The sequence below is a fragment of the Pangasianodon hypophthalmus genome, chromosome 1, assembly GCF_027358585.1.
Source record: "Pangasianodon hypophthalmus isolate fPanHyp1 chromosome 1, fPanHyp1.pri, whole genome shotgun sequence".
Taxonomy (NCBI): domain Eukaryota; kingdom Metazoa; phylum Chordata; class Actinopteri; order Siluriformes; family Pangasiidae; genus Pangasianodon; species Pangasianodon hypophthalmus.
This window is the reverse complement of record NC_069710.1, coordinates 25681506-25698639: the sequence shown is the minus strand read 5'-3', so window position 1 is coordinate 25698639 and position 17134 is coordinate 25681506. Positions and strand designations below refer to the sequence as shown.

General features: G+C 40.7%; 1 protein-coding gene across 3 annotated transcripts in view; it reads left to right on the top strand.

The window, feature by feature from the left end:
- The first annotated feature begins 358 nt into the window (after positions 1–358).
- The window catches only part of si:dkey-246i14.3 (ephrin A4), a 38923-nt gene continuing 22147 nt past the window's right edge, over positions 359–17134 (top strand). For all 3 annotated transcript variants that reach the window (XM_026944847.3, XM_026944846.3, XM_026944844.3), the window contains exon 1: positions 359–977. In XM_026944847.3, the coding sequence (XP_026800648.1) occupies positions 856–977 (122 nt within the window). In that variant the 5' untranslated portion in view covers positions 359–855. The remainder of the gene's footprint in view (positions 978–17134) is intronic.

Sequence of the window (17134 nt, the reverse complement as noted above, 5' to 3'; positions counted from 1 at the left end):
TTATTTATATATATGTATACATATATATATATATATATATATATATATATATATATATATATATATATATATATAATATATTGGTCCTATTAACTATATCTATTCATAATTAACCCTCAACAGGTTATACCCATGTAACAGGTTGTGATGAAAAGATAAAAACACTGAAAAAACAGAATGCAGGAGAAAATCCTGACAAATGATGAATATGAACTTCCAGTAACTAATCTAAAGAAAGCGACGCGTTCCGTACCAGCACACAGCTCACCTCCAAGCCCTAGCTCCGCCTCTGCTGTCCTGCGATTGGTCCAAAGTTTGCGTGGCCCCTCCCTCTGTTTCTTACCTCTCCTGCGTAGTTTCTTCGAAATTGAATCAGTGGACTGGAGACGCGTCAAATCCCCGTCAGCTCTCCGCGGCTGTGATTGAAAAGTGCTGCTTTCACGCTAACTGCTCTTCTCTGCTCTCAGTGTGTGCGGTTAGGAGTACACTTTCCAGATGTACTCAAGTTGGAGTTACATGTGAAGACTTGGAGAAGTGAAGATATGCCAGCGCACGGAAACGCCTGGGGCTTGTGGGAATACGTGTGACTTGTAGAGGGAGAAGATCTGACACTGTCCTGGTGCTCTGGCTTCTTTTTGTTTGCTGAACACACAGAAATGAACCCAGCACTGAGCATGATTTCCTTCCACTAAGTGCTGAAACAACCTGGACGGATATTCCTGAGGTTTTGAGCTCTCCTGCCGGAGACCTGAAAGTTTCTGAAGGACTTTTTGTGCAGTTTTGAGTCAGGACATTTGCCTCACTCTTACTAAATCTCATGAGAGAGTGAATATTTTTTTGGAGCTGGATGCAGATATGAGTTTCCTCCGGTACTCAGGACCTTCACACATACTCACTTTATTAATTCTGCACATGCATGTGCTCTCCAGTGCATTGGCAAAACGACACATTGTGTACTGGAACTCCACCAACACCAGGTAAAGTCCCACACCACACTGGGCCTCTTGTTACACACAGTGTATATAAATAAATAAGATGAAACTTCACTGCTCTTTTTCAGATGCATGAATCAGAGCCAGATGTATTCATCTCAGTGTATTCAAGGTGACTTGTGTTGTAATCTTGCAAACATTTTGCATTTTGTCCACTTTTCTATGGACTCTTTTCACTCTTCCATGGACTCCGTCTGTCCTTGTGAGTTTTGAGTGTTTAGAACAGACAAAGCCCGTCGGATTAACTTTGAAAACTTTCCAGATTTGACCAAAGTTCAGTCACACTGAAGCTAAGCATATTACTTGACTAAGAAACTTTAATCATATAATTGCTTTACAGCAGTGATCATGATCATCAGCCCTGTTCCTGGAGTTCATTGTACAGATTTGAGCAGATCAGATCAGGTTTATCTCGAGTGGGTGTGTTGGATAAGGGCTGGGACTGAAAGCTGAATGATAGTAGATCGCCAGGAAGAAGGTTGACAATCACTGCTCTACAGGCATTGTTGCTTCAAGGCTGTTGTTGGCGTGTAGAGACACAAATCACACAAATAGTGTGTTTGAGGGGTGGGATGTGTTCCTTCTGGCTTTTCAGCAGCTTATTGAGGGTCACCTGCCTTTCCAGGTGTTGCGTGAGCCCTGATTGGCTGTTCAGCTTGTAAAAGGCCTGAAGGACTAAGTGAGCTCCACCCAACTCAGGAAGGCGTGGACATGTAACTGCTGTACTCAAACACACACATACACGCAGGAATCTTTCTTCAGAATCGTAAAGCGTGGATGTGCATATTACCTTATCCCTGACAAGAAGTTTAAATTTAACCATAATTTTTTTTTTTTGCTACTGATATTAAAGTAATGCCCTGGCCTAATTAATGTACTAAATAAAACAACAGCATCATTAATAACACATGAGAAGAACCAATATATTGAGATGGCAAAATCCTAAATAATATATAAGGTACGTATTATAAAATGTCATAAAATACAAATGTTGGCACAGCAGATTTATTAAACCGCTTATGCATTTGGATTGCTGTATAATCCATTGTGCTTTTGTTTTGGAAAATGAGCGTGCATTATGGGGAAAAAAAACCTACAAAACAGAAAAATAAAGCACTGATTGTAAAGGCAAAGAGATGATTCGGATTGAGTTGGGGGACAAACAAACAGATCCTAATACTCAAGCAGGCAAGTCTCAAGAGCCTGATGAGCCTGTTCTTTACCGGCTGCTGATTTATTTATTTATTTGGATCAGCTCTTTAGATTGTATATCTACCTGCATTTCTACCATTTTGGTTCGCTTGCCTTGTTCGCCGTCTCTTCCTTCTGCCTTATTTAAATCCATACATGCTTTATGCTGTAAAGTGTTTGGCGTAATTCAGAGCACAGTAAACACACACTGCAGCTGGAACATTTGCAGTCAACTGGCCTGTAGAAAAGCCAGACCGTCTTTATAAGAGCTCTCTATTATAGCAGAGAGGACTGAAAAAATATGTATAGCCCAATAGAACACAGTATTATGGTTTCTAATAATTATCATAGTCTAACCACACAGTAAACAAAATGCTTTGTACTCACATGTTTATCCGCATCTGCAGATTTCAGAAAGCATAGCTAGGAGGTTGATGATGGTTTTTAAATGTTATTGTAACATTGTAAATTACAACACACCGTTATCAAAGTCATTATATTTATCATCGAGTTCCTCTTCTTCTTATTATCCTGTTTGACTGGTCACGTCAATTTAATGGGTTTAATTCAAACCTCAATAACTCAGAAACAAGTAGGCGTGTAACTAATGTCAAATGTTCTCTGTAAATGGAATGTTCAGGAATTAAAAAGCTCCATGGTTCCAAGAAATTGACAGAAATATTATTGTACATATTTAAATAATGAGCCTAATATTTGTATAGTCTAATGTTCATCAGATAAATCTGACTGATTTAGTCTGTGGAATTAGTTTCGGAAAACAGAAAAATAAATATAATATGCATAGTAATAAAAAGATGGTCCATAACAAGAAAGCATAACAAGCATTCCCCTTTATTTAGAAAAACCTTTTTAAAAAGATTACAGTATATTTCACTCATTGCATCTGGAAATAACAATTTTCTGTGACGCGACCTGTAATCATATACTGTAACTCCTTGCTTTTCACGCTATACTGTCAAACTAGTCTTCTGTATACTCCCATTATTATTACAGGAATAAAAACCATGATTACTGTACATACGATAATGATTTGGATGCTACATCTTTAAACGTGTATTATGTGTATTTCTCATTACTGTCTTCCAGCTGATAAAAATGAAGTAGTTGGTATATGCTTGTGCTTATAAAGAAGTGAGTGTGTCACAATTTCATTCAGTCAGAGACATAACATCGGAGGAAAGAGCCTATTTTTTTTTCTGAGCATTCCTTCCTGTCCGCATGTCGTAAAAAGCCACGTGGCCAAGTGTGTGCTTGTGATATGGAACTGGAAAACTAAAATGCTTCTTTTCTCGATAGAGTGTACGCATAATTTTTTTAATGAACGGTCAAATCGTCAGTATGTCTGTAACGGTTTTGACAGTGTGATGTTTTGAGGACTAGATTGTTTTCTGGCATACAGAGCAGCGATTTTCATAGTGGAAGCCCCACCTCGAAAGGCTGCTGTTTTGTATCTGATTGTATATCATTAAGAAAGCGAGAAAGTGAGCTAGAGATTGGTGCATTCGGGTGCCATGTTTTTGCCTGCCCGATTGCATCATGGCAGCCTGGAAATGGTTTCTAGAACAATCTGTCTTCTCCTACCACGCTTGCACAGCTCGTACCATCCACAGTAAAATGTCTGCTTTATTCTTCGCTGTTTTTCCTCGTAGTCTCACTTGACTCCGAGGGACCTGGAGGAGGAATGCAGCGCTTGCAGCTGATATTAGTATTGGAAAGGTTAGAGATGATCTGTTAGGTAGTAAAACTTTAGAACATGCAATTCTTTCTTAGCTTTCCAATCTCTTTCTGTACTTCTCTTAAGAAATAGTGTATAACATCACATGGAACTTGACATGCTGAGTGCATAGATTGATATCCCATCTTTCTTTATGCAGGTCTGTGTATTTTATGTCTGTGAGTCACTTACGTAGCAAGCTTGGACACATTTCTTGTTATGAAACGCCAGGAGCTTCTCTCTCTCTCTCTCTCTCTCTCTCTCTCTCTCTCTCTCTCTCTCTCTCTCTCTTTCTCTTTCTCTCTCGCTCTCTAGGTCTCTCTCTTTCTTTCTTTAGCCCCGCCTCCTTTAAATCTGTTGTTGTTTTTGCCTGCAAGATTGAATAACAATAATCCTGCTATGTTTTTGAAATTTATCATGCACTATTTCCTCATGTGAAGTCCAATTGTGTTTATGCCTAATTAAGTCCATTGTCTTAATGCGTGCATTAAAGCATGTTTCTGTCTCTCCATGTTTTTGTCTCTCACACGCACACAGACGTGCGTATTGCTTTGCTTGTAACATAGCGGGCAGGACTGCGAGGCACATGTACTGCTCAAATTAGTTTTCCGAACACCAACTGCAATTTTTCTTGTGATTGCACTGAATTCTGAAGGCTAACACTCTGAAAGTCTCATGCGTGCCTCCTCCTTTCGTAAACTGCCAGTTACTAGAACTTGCGAGCTGCAATCAAGAAACCTACTTTAAGTAATTACCTTCCTGTTTTTACCCCTTCTGGAGACTTCTTGCACTTTTTGATTCTGCTCATGAAGAGAACTTTCCTTCTCTATTGCTTACAGATGGCATCTTTTATAGGCTGAACCTGCAGACCAATATATTTCAGCGTATGCTGCCTAACAGCATGTCCTGCTTGGTCTTAATTAAGATAAAGCATGCAGCATCTCCTCTCTCGCATGTTTATTGATCTTCAGGACCTACTGTGTGATAGCGATGTAATCAGAAATGTAGCCTTTTCATAATGATGAAGCTTGCTCTGGTTATAATCGGGAGCTTGTTTTAACACGTGTTTGCGAAATTCTCTCCTGCAAACGTTCATCTATCACTCTTCCCTCTAAAGGACGCCTGAGTCACTGGGGATTGGGAAAGTTCTGAATTGTGCAGAGCAATTTTTCAGGCCGCTTGCCCTTAACCGCACTCCCCCAGACGTATTAGCCTACTACAAACTGCATCGGAGCTACATTTCCACTTCCAAGACATAACAGCCTGGAGATATATGCTACATTTATTACCGTAGATGGGAAAAAAAAAGATGATAAAGCCTGCCCAGGCTCATGCAGAGTCTCACCTTGAAATTTTCCCCGACAACCTCAGAAGGGGTTTAAATGCATCTGTTTAAGGTCATCGTTTTATATATGTATGAGATGTGGGTGATTAGGGCTTGTCGGCTACCCCGCGTCTGGATCGGCACGGCAGAGAAAGCAGGTTTCCTGGATATTTGGCTAATATCGATAGCCATTCTCCATGCAGATGTTATCTGCTGCGATGTACCATTATCTCCCACCTCCATATTGACCAGTAGCGCTTCTCTCACCAGGGTCGAGTCAATATCATGCAATTTTGCTACCCTTTGGATGCCCTGTGTGTATGCGTGTGTGTGTGTGTGTACGTGTATGGCAGTCAGGAATTGGATCAGCGTGTCTGCTGTGAGACCAAATGAAGCATTTTTCTGCATACTGCGTATATATGCCATGTGTATGCAGGCGAATCAGCTTCTGCTTTGATCGAGTGAGCATGTAGAGCAGGAAATAATAAGATTTGTGCAATCGCATCTACGAGTGTGTGCAAGTTTTCAGTTCTCATGACATTTCACCTGATGCGATAGCATTAAAGTGAATCTGCATGAATTCAAGATATTCAAGAAATTATTTGGAAACACCTGATGGTACCTTCATTTTTGTGTCATGTGCTGCATTTCATTGTGGAGTAATGGATGGATTAGCTGTAGGGTTTGTTAGAAGGAAAGAGGTTTTCAGTCGAAACACGCTCACTCCTTCGAACACAGAAGGCCTTTTCCAGCATCATCTGAAAATGAAGGGTGTAAATGTGCAGTTGAGAAACACAGATATGTGTTGTTTAGCAAGAAAATGGCCACCTTTGCCATGTGTTTACACTGTGTTTTGACCCGTTTCCCAACGCCACGCTCGATCAGTCACTCTTAGAGAACCGTAGACTAGCTGTGGTAAGTGCATGTTGATTGGACCTGTGGTGTGTGGAGCCGTTCTCTTGAGCTATAGGGGTCTTCCTGAGTGTTTCTGCGTGTCTGAGTGAATAGTGTGTCTCAGGTGCGCTCAGTAGGGTTTGTTGTCGATTGAACCGAAGCGTTTTTTGCTCTTTTGTTCTGAAAACGAATCCTGCCAGGCTCCCCGCCCTTCATCCGGAAACCCACCGCGAACTCCGCGCACACACGCACTCTCGGGAGAAAACCGAATTACGATGAGCTGCCGAGGTATTACTGCGTTTGTGAAATGATATTAGAGCGTAACGGAGAGGTATCCGCCGAGATATTCCATTTGCACAGTCTCCTGTCATGGGGATCAATTGCGAATTGGCAATCTTATTGACTCTGTTTTTTTTTTTTTTTTTTTCCCCCAGTCTAAGCCTGTGCAGTATAAAATGAATGCTGTCAAGCATGTACACTGCGTGTTAAATTAACCCTGGCGATATTAACACGTGGATGTCTTTCCCCTGCAGTGCGGCTTCCAGCTCTGTTTGGCAAAGAATCTTTCTGGTCTCATGCTCCGACTCTTAGAACATGTGTTGCTCTTGTTTCTGCTGGTCTGTTTGCTTTAGATTAGGAGAGGAAAGCACGCACATGCTCACACACCTCAGGCTGTACTTCACAAACAATAACGACAAACTTTGCCGTTATTGTTCCTACGCTACTGCGTGAATGTGTGTGTGCGCGCAAGAGAATAGGGCAAGCAAGAAAAGCTAAGAGCAAGCTATGGGTGTTATTGCTCTTTCTCTTTATTTATTTGTCTGAGCTTATGTTAACAGTATACAGAGATTATTTGCATGCTTCAGCTATAAATATGAAAGATTTATGTACTTGTCAGGCGTTCTTTGTTTTTGTTTTTTTTTTTTTTTGGAAAACAGTCCAATTACCAAAACAATTTGCTTTCAGAATCCATATTCATATGTACATGAATGAGACCTTTCCATATTATGTAAATCTTTCTTCTTATTTTTTTTGTTACTCATGATTTGAAAGTGAAAACTGAAATATGAGGCAACACACACCCACTCGCGCACGCGCACACACACACACACACACACACACACACACACACACACACACACACACACACACACACACTCTCACACATAAAAAATCATATCTGGTTGTTCTTTAAACTGGCTACTCTTTAAACTATGGGTCGTATTAAGATAGCAGCTAGTTGGTTAAAGGTTAATAATATTCCTGGAACAATAGCTGTTCGTATCAGCGAGTTACACATTACACAAGATCACTGATTGTGTGTTTCGTACAATAAGACCACGTATTAGAAATGCAAATCTATGGGAGGTCCGAAATAATGATCCTGCGTGCTGCAGGTTGTAATCCAGTAAACGATACTTTTATTACCTGTTTTTACACAACACGCCATGTAGCACCATTACCTTGCTACCGCCTGAATGCCAAATGGCTCCGACTAAATTACGCAAAAAGCTCTGAAGCATAAAGATGATGATTGTACGTTAGAAAGAGTGATACAGATAGAGATGTGCTGTGATGGAAAGTGATAGTGATGCTAGCTCTGTAATGAAAATTGCAGGGCTGCGTCGCTTTTGGAACAGCGCTGTGCGGTTGTCCGTGCTGAATAAAAAAAAAAACACTCCCTCCAATGTTTATTTCAGCTTTATGCGTAATTACGAGGGGCCATCTTGCATGCATCTGCAGTGCATTATAATGTATGTGGTGTCATCCGGTTTGTGTTTGTCTCCAAAATGAAGGCTTGTACAATATAATTTGCGGTTATATCACCGAGTGGCATTTTTGTGTTTTGTGGTTTTGTGTGCTGTGCTGATTTGAAGCACAGCGTCTTATCTCTGAGCGCTCTTATCTAAAGGGAGGGTCATTTTATTTTTCTTGAGTAACTTTCCTGTCATGTGACTTTTTCACTCCGAGGCTTTGAAAGTGTCCGTTTTGTTCTTCCGAGTTTGGACGTCAGAGAGCGCACATTAATTTTATCGCTTCATGCTTACATGGCCGGTTCATGTTTCAATTTGTAATTCATCATTCCATTTTTCTCTCTCCATTAACCCCAGCATAGCTTTCTCAATCTCTCCCACTCCCTCTCTCTCTCTCTCCTGAGATGGAAAAGACATTATGCCCGTGCTGGATGGATGGAGGCGAAGACAAGAAGGAAAAGGCATTAGGCAGAGAAGGGAAAGAAGGTGGAAGGTGGCAGAGAATGAGTGAACAGCTTTCGGTTCCCTAAACTGCAAGGGAAAAGACTCTAGGGAAAAAGGGACGAGGTGAGGGAGCAAGGGAGGAAAAGATGTCTGCGGGTATTACTGTCAGTGTCAGGTTGGAGGAGTGGCGAGGAAAAAAAAAACACACTTTCTGAGATTGAAGGGAGGACATTTGGGATGCGTATTCAACGTCAAACCACCGTGTGTGTGTATTTTGGGCAGTAGTAGTGTTGTGGTGGTGTATGTGTGTTATAGGTGTTTACATTTACCTGTAATTACATAATTATACAAGAATGGGCTCATTTTGACTTAATTATTTAAATGGGTTAAAATGTGTGGTGAGTGTAATGGGTGTGTGTGAGTGTGTGAGTCAGAGAGAGAGAGAGAGAGAGAGAGAGAGAAAAACAAGTTATTTTGTTTTAGTCGACATTGAGTGGAATGAGTGGTATGTTGGGTATGGTGTGGTGAGTTAAAATGCCTCACACATCAGTCTGTTTTAATAAGGATCAGAGTTTCGTGAACGTGTGCGTGCTTGCACATGACTCGTGCCAGATTTGCGTGATGTGTGTGTGTGTGCAGGTTTGGGTGTGTTGTATCGATAGCTATTGTAGTGTCGCGAACTGGCGATTCATGATTTTCAGGTTGTTGAAAACGGCTTTATCCCGTGTGTGTGTGTGTGTGTGTGTGTGTGTGTGTGTGTGTGTGTAGGTGTGTGTAGGTGTGTGTGCGTGCAGGAAACATGGTATCGAAGCAAACCCAACTTGATGTTGGTGCTATTTGTCAAGCAGATTGGCCTGTTGAAATGTCTACTCTGTAGAATCGAACACTCCTGCTGAGGCCTCAGAATAATAACTCTGGTGGAGGGGCCGCATCAGCGGCGTTATTATGTGAGGAAATTGTACTGAACAAATATTTCATTTTTCAGTTCCAAAATTAAATGCGTGCAGAAAAAATCAGCATGGATGAAAATTTGCATCGAGTCAGCTGCGACAGGCCAGCAATACTCTCAGACCGCATTCGTTTTCTGTCTTCTCTCTTTAACGACATCAGCATGGCACACACACAAACACACACACACACCTACAGGCACCTGTCTGAAGTGATGTAGGAATACCTACATTACCCCGGCGTCTGGGACGAGGAGAATATACTGCCTGTATGTGCGTAATGATGGCACATCTCATCCCTTGCTCCATTTAGAAGAACTTTATTGCTGCTGTTTTGATAACATGCAGGTTCATTACAGAACAAAAGTGCATTTTAATCTTTTATATCATTACCCACTATATATTGTCCTTGTTGTTAATGCTTACTTTTCACACCTGCATACGCTGTAATTCTTTTTATTGAGCTGTGTGTTGTATTTCTTAAACCTACTAGTGCTGACTTGTGCAAAAATGGTGTCTAAGAACTTTAAAAACGTACACAATCCAGCTTGTATAAAAGGATATATACACTATGAGGCCAAAAGATTGTCACACACATATCTGGGTCTTCTCCAAACTGTTGCCACAAAGTTGGAAGCATACAAGTGTATACGTGTGTGCTTTGTGTGCTGTAGCATTACAATTTCCCTTCACTGGAATTGAAGGTCAAGCCCAAACCTGTTCCAGCATGACAATGCTGCCGTGCACAAAGCGAGGTCCATGAAGACATGGTTTGCCAATGTTGGAGTGGAAGAACTCAAGTGGCCTGCACAGAGCTCTGCCCTCAACGCCACTGAACACTGACTGCACCCCTGGCCTCTTCTCCCGACATCAGTGTCTGACCTCACTAATGCTCTAGTGGCTGAATGAGTACAAGTTCCCATAGCCACGCTCGAAAATCTAGTGGAAAGCCTTCCCAGAAGAGTGGAGGCTATTATAACAGCAAAGGGGGGACTACATCAGGAATGGGATGTTCAACAAGCACATATGGTCAGGTGTCCAAAAAATGTTGGCCATATGGTGTATTTGTAAGTTTGCGACAGTGTCTGACAAAAATTCAGAAGAATTCACATTAGCCATTGTGTATGAAATGACTCATTATGAAAAAATCTGTATTGAGTCGGGAGGAAAAAACACTGTAAGGTTATGTTCCTGTGAGAACTGCTGTGAGAAAATATTGTAATAGTAACTCATAGTCAGAGCTGGAATTTGTCAGAGCAGGAGTTTTTCTCGAGCGCACATCATATGCCAACTCGGATACGTCAACATGCCTGAAAGAAGTACAGACGCCGCCAATTTTGGTTCGGCTTAACAAAGAGCTGCAGGCATCCTAACGGTTTTCTCCCTTCCCCTGCACAAGGCCTTGTTTTTTAACTAGCACTCCGCTGTTCCCCTCAGAGAGACAGAGACCCGTGGAGAGCTTATAATCTCTCACCGCAGGCCTGTGCAAGCAGCGCATACACGGATCAGAAAAGTTTCTCCACTTGAACAAAGCTGCAGCTAACCTTAGCCAGATAGCTGGATCCATCGACTCTGTGCTGAATGAACGCAGCTGATAATTACATTCTCTGAGGTGCCATACTAAATTGTATGCAAGTACACCAATGGTGTCATTATTATTAAGGTATTTAGTGTGTAAAATGTATTTTTTTTGTGTGACAGAGCCTTGAATTCTCATTGAATATGTATGACTTGCAACCGTCAGATTAATTCACATGGTAGAGATTGGGGTTGGGGATCTCATGAAAGCTGCTTCAAAAGTCTTGGGATAAGTCTCAAGTCTTGTTATGGATTAGTGAAAAGGGAAATAATCAAACAATCGAAAACCACAAACATTTGAAATTAGTTGTTATAATTCTGTAAAGTGTTGAACAGTTAGCATGGCTTGCTAATCTCACAAAGTTAGGATGGGACTGAATCTGGGTGGTGGTGGGACTGTCTTTGTTTTGACGTGCATTCCTGTTTGGGCTTTCAAAAAAAAAAAAAGAAAGAAAAGAAAAGAAAAACAGTGCTGTTATGAGACTCAGTTGTACATGTGGCTAGTCCAATCTGCGCTGCAGTCATCTGACTAACTTTTTGAAACGCATTTTGGTGTTGGCGTTCTGCAAGGATTTTATTTTTTCTGCATGGGAGTGTCATCAGAATTGTGCTACTGTGCATGTGTGCAGCTTATTAGCCATTTTTTTTCTAATTTACAAAAATCTTTCTAAGGCAGCAAACACCCTGCCCAGTATCAGTTTTGATAAAGTCGCATGGTTTTTAATCACAGCTCTTGTTTATCCGTACATTAGAGCCCCATTCTGTGTGTGCAGACCAGAATGCTTGGTCATTAGTTACAAACCAACAAGCAGAGTCAATATTTGCTTGTCCTGTATGACATCATTTATTGGTTCAGTGTTAAAATGTAGTTTATATTCCAGCCATATTTAATTGGCTCTCTGTAATACAACACCAAGTGCATAGTATAAGTAAGACTTAATTGTACACCCTCATTCTTTTGATGCTTCTATTATTTCACTTTATGCTTTTTGTATTAAGGGTGGTTTAATCTCCGTCAGATCTGCAATTAGTTTTTAATTATGTTCTTTTCTTCTCCTTTTGTTAGAAGGAGGCTTGCAGTTGGTGCTTAGTATGAGGCATTTTTCAGCTTTTGTAGCCCGTGTGTGTGTGTGTGCGTGTGTGCGTGTAGCGCGCTGTAGAGCAGGGTTGCTGCTGATTTGTGCACTGCAGGCTCTGAGCTCTTGTGATGCCGGGCCCTTTGTGACCCAGGCTTGTTCTGAGGTGCAGCGGCTGGACGCCGAAACCCAATCAGGCAGCCTGAATTGGAAGCATTCGGACAGAGACAGATGGAGAGGAGAGAGAGAGGACGAGGGAAATGAAGGCATGCAATGGAAAGAGAGAGTGTGTAAAAAGCACTTTTATCCCCAAAGATTACAATGCATTGACCGTGAAAGAGTTTAAATAAATGCTGAGCATGGAATGGATGAGTGTTGGGAAACAGATGAGTAAGAGAGAGAGGGAAGAGAAGAAAGGAGCAAGAGAGTGATGGAGAGAGAGAGAGAGAGAGAGAGAGAGACGTGTTTGACAGGAAAAGGAAGTGAGTCGGGCTGTTGATGAAGAGGGTGACTGATGGAGAGAAGAGACATTGTTAAGACATGATGAATACCACAAAAAGAAAGAGAGGAAGAGAGAAAGCAAATGAAAGATAGAGTGAACAGAACTGTGTAATGTCTTCTAGTGTGTGTGTGTGTGTGTGCGTGTACATGCACACACTAACTAAATCTACTGGCTACACACATCTACAGACCTGCTGTACGCAAACCTTCACACACTCAAGCTTCTGAGCAAGGTTCAGAGGATAGCTTCACTGCAGTGAGGGAAAAAAAATAATGAAATAATGAGATGGCATGACTGTCAGAGAGCAAAAATGGAGAGCCAATGGTGAAGAGAAATAAAGACAGACTGACACAAAGAAAGCCAGTTTGTTTCTAGCCCATCCAAAGAGTGACCTAGTTTAGTGATGATGGATGTCCAGAGCAGCTCAGATTTATCGGTAACGCTTATTTGTTAGCAGGCGCCATTTTCAGTACCCGCCATAACCCACTTACTCCAGCTGGGCATCCAGACCGCGAGCATGGCACACCACCCCTTCACCAGATGCTATCACTTCAGCTAAATTTCCAGTTTTCTTTTCTTTACATGAGGCGTATATCTTTACTGCTGGTCATACTGTAGTCAAACGAAGACGTCCCTCATGTTCTGTGCAGTATAATCTCAGCCATTTCTTTTTATTATAGAGCAGTAATAAAATCTATTTGAAAATATCTAGAATGTCTTAGATTCTTGTGTTGAATTCTTGATAGATTGGTCAGAAAGTGTTGATTCATTGTCACAGCAGCTCTGACAGTTGCAAGACAAATCACAGGTTTATAATAATATCTTATTGTTTCTATAGTAACAGCTCACAGTCACAGAGACTTGTATGTCAGAAGACTAAGACTAATAATAATCAGATTTTAAAAATGTGCTGTTATTAAAAAAACATACAATTTTTGATATGGTGAAACTTTCTATACGGAGACATTTAACATTTATGGAAGGAGTCACCAGTGTAAGTGCTTTGTAAGTCAGTAGGTTTTCCACTACGTGAAAGTCTTCAGGACAGAGGACAAGCTGTCTTTTTTCGTCTTTTTCACTTCAGAAAGAAAAAAGCTAGCCTTGTGATAATAGGAACTAATTTGTATCAGGGAAATTCTGCAACATTACACAAGTATAAACCCGTTCTTTACTGAATAAAACAAAAAGTTATTGGAAAATAATCAACTTCATAGTAGTAACAGTACTTTCTAGCCCTGACTGATATAATATCGATATCGTGATATGTTATGTCACAATACACTTTTGTGAGATATTATGAGTATCACATATTGTGATATCTATTTATTTATTTATTTATTTATTTATTTATTTTTAAAGAACAATTACACTGGCAGCAGCTGATTTGATGTAAAATTTTTCTAATGTTATGAATATTTAAAATTGTAAAATAATTTTTTTCTCCGTTTCGGTGCTAACTTAATTTTTATAGACATTAAATAAAAGTATCATCAAACTAATTTAAAAATAAACTAAGATTTATTTTTAAATGCAGCACTATTTTACTGGCAGTTTGTTATCAAACTTATATATCGTGATGCATACCATGTAGCACAAAAAATTTATTTAAATATTGTGATGTGATATTTTTGTCATATTGCCAATCTTTAGCTCTTACACAAATAATATTTATGGACATAGACATACAAAAGTTCAAGTTTTGTGAATGCAAATAAGAGATGAAGGGAATGTGACTGAGACTAATCCTTTTTTGTTTCATATTTACATTATTTCATGTTTAGAAAAGTTATGCAAAGCACATAAGGCTTCATGTTGGAAAAAAATCAGTTTTAGTAAAGATATAAAATGAGTCATTTTGAACAGATCATGAGGGTTAAGGCCCAGGATGCGAGACTATATTTAAGGCACGCAGAGCTCTCATTAGCTTGAGGTTTTGGAAGTCAAGATGGAGGGACGGGCAGAGCAAGGGAGGGAAGGCTGGCACGGAGCCTGGTTCCGGACTGGCTTGGTCCCAGGCCACGACACCTCTGGCCCCGTTTACCCCCAGCACACACACAGTGCTCTAAACACATGTCAGGAAAATGCTCCTATGTGTTTTGAAACTGCCACATAATCTACATTTCTGTGCTATATAAACTCAAGACAATATGCAGATTTGTGGCAGAACAGTAGCGCCACAGCACATTCTTATAAATCACACACACGCTTCAACTTTTGCTCTTTGGTCTCAGTGTGGATGAATAGGATTTTCTCATGCTTTATGGTCTTAAAAGACCATAGTCCACTATAAAAGACCTCTATTATGCTTTTTTTCCTTTTGAAATGAAAAATCTGAGGAAAAGGCAGAAAAAGTCATTTTCATATCTGCATTTAGCAACAAAATGGGCTCCCAGTGTCCACTTCAGTACTGTTGTGTCAGCGGATCAAGCTGGCATTGAGGCTTTGATGGCCATTTGCTAATCTTTCAGACCTTGACACCCTCTTCCTCACATATACCATTCTAAAGTGAACTTGTCCTGCTCTCGGTGGTACCGTTGCTCCTGCTGACTCTCGGTGAATGGGCCGCAGAGCTAACACGCAGAAAATAGCCACTGCTCTCGGCTTGATAAACGCATTTAAACTCTGGGGGCTTTCAGTGCCTTCCTAAATGCTAACCACCTGCCTACCTTACACACACACACACACACGTAACCAGCCCCACATGATTGCTTTTATAGAGGAGTTGCCCTGCAGTTCTACTGAAAAGGGCCAGTTTGTGAGTTTGCCGTACACACACCATCAGCTGCTTGCCTAGCATGCAGATATGAATTGTAACTCGCCATCTGCTCCAAATGCACTGCTGTAAATTGTTTCAAAAACATTGTGTGAAAAAGTTGTAGAGAATTCATAATACACTCAATTTAGACTCATTGAACATCCCTTGAAATTACTGCACTCGGCTTTTACTGGTGTCTCACACACACACACACACACACACAAACACGCACAAACACACACACAAACACACAAATTCTTGCTCTCCAGGGACAAGAAGCATGTCTTTGTGGTATTTCCAGCAATGCATTCACATAAATGAAAACCGCTGCAATACACTTTCCTTTTCTTCATATTGCTAGTGGACAAATGAAACCTTTGTTTTAATCTCAGCTGCTGTTGTCTGAGCCAAGCTCCTTGCACCCGAAGCAATAAAGTTGGGAACTGAAATGGAATTAGGACAAGCTAAAGCTATTTAACAGCGATGCACCCAATACATACAGACAAAGAGAGTTGCTTGAGAGTATTAAGCAAGCTTACAATTGAATGTAGAGCTATGAGCTTCGTGAGATTGTATGTGTTGAGAGGAAGTCCAGCTCATCTGCAGGAAGCAGAGTCAAAGCTTGGAAGACACAACCTTCATTCCAGCCGTCACATCTGGCCAGTCAGGAAGCGTGAGAAAGCAGAGTGTACCTCAAAACATCAATGTGTAGACTACACACTGGGCAAAGACAGACTATTCTGGGTCAAGTTTTCTTGAAGTCACTTAAATTTTCCCAAATGCAAAGTTTGACATTGTGTAAGAAAAGTTTGAGAATTGGACATGGAGGACTAGAGTATGGAGAAATAAAGGAGAATGGGCACTGACAAACAAGAGTGGCTACAGAGGAATGGCATGAGGGTACTTAAGGTTACAAAAGGCAGGAAGGACGGATGTTGAACAGAGAGCAGGAAAGAGAGAGACGCAGAGAGAAAGTGGAAGGAGAAGGCGTACAGTGTGGAGTAACAGAGGGCTGACGTTGGAAGCTAATTACTGTCCAATACAAAGAACTATTCTTTTTCTGCCATTTATCAAAAACTAATGCACAGTTTTTATAGAAATGAAACCCATTAATATCCTAATTCTAAAATTTCTATCTGAACATCATGTGTGCAAGTGTTGTGCCATTTATTTAACTAATAAAGGCATTTCTTCATTTTCTGTATAATACTGATGGGCTGAGACTTGATACCAGTCTGATACTGACATCCTATTATAAGCAGACTGTAAAATGTCCTGCTTTAAGGCAAACTGTACTGTATTCCTATGAAAAACCTCATGTCATGTCACTTAATATCACATGTGTTGATTTAAAAAATACATCAAATCTGACCAGATACCCATCCAATGTCCAGTGCCAGAACCAACTCTGATACAGGTGTGGGTGTTACACTGGTATGCTCCTAATTTCATTTAAATAGTAACACAGGGATATTTCAGATATACACACATGCACACCTCGTCCAGTTAGACATGACATGACCACATCACCTGATAACCACATAGTGCTGAGGGTTTTGGGAGTCTTGGTTGCTTCCACACCTATTAGTTCGGTTGCCTCGTCTGATTCAGAGCGAAATTAGTTATTTTTGGTTTGTTTTCTCACTGCTTGTAATTAAATGAACCTAAATCTCTTTCAATCACTGGTCTTTGCAGCTCACTTTGGCAGCTCACATCTACAGAAAAACGTCGCCCACAACCCAAAACACGTGACATGTTTGATTCCCTTTCTGAGGTCGGGTCAATTCGGAGATAAAATGCTTTCTCAGTGTGGTTGAATCATGCTAAAAGTAGACTGGAACTGGACCGACATCACCTCGTCCAGATGGTCTCAGAACGGTTGTATTGGTCCACACCAAAGTGCGATTGCTGTGCTTTCACCTGCCTAAAAAGGAAAACAGAG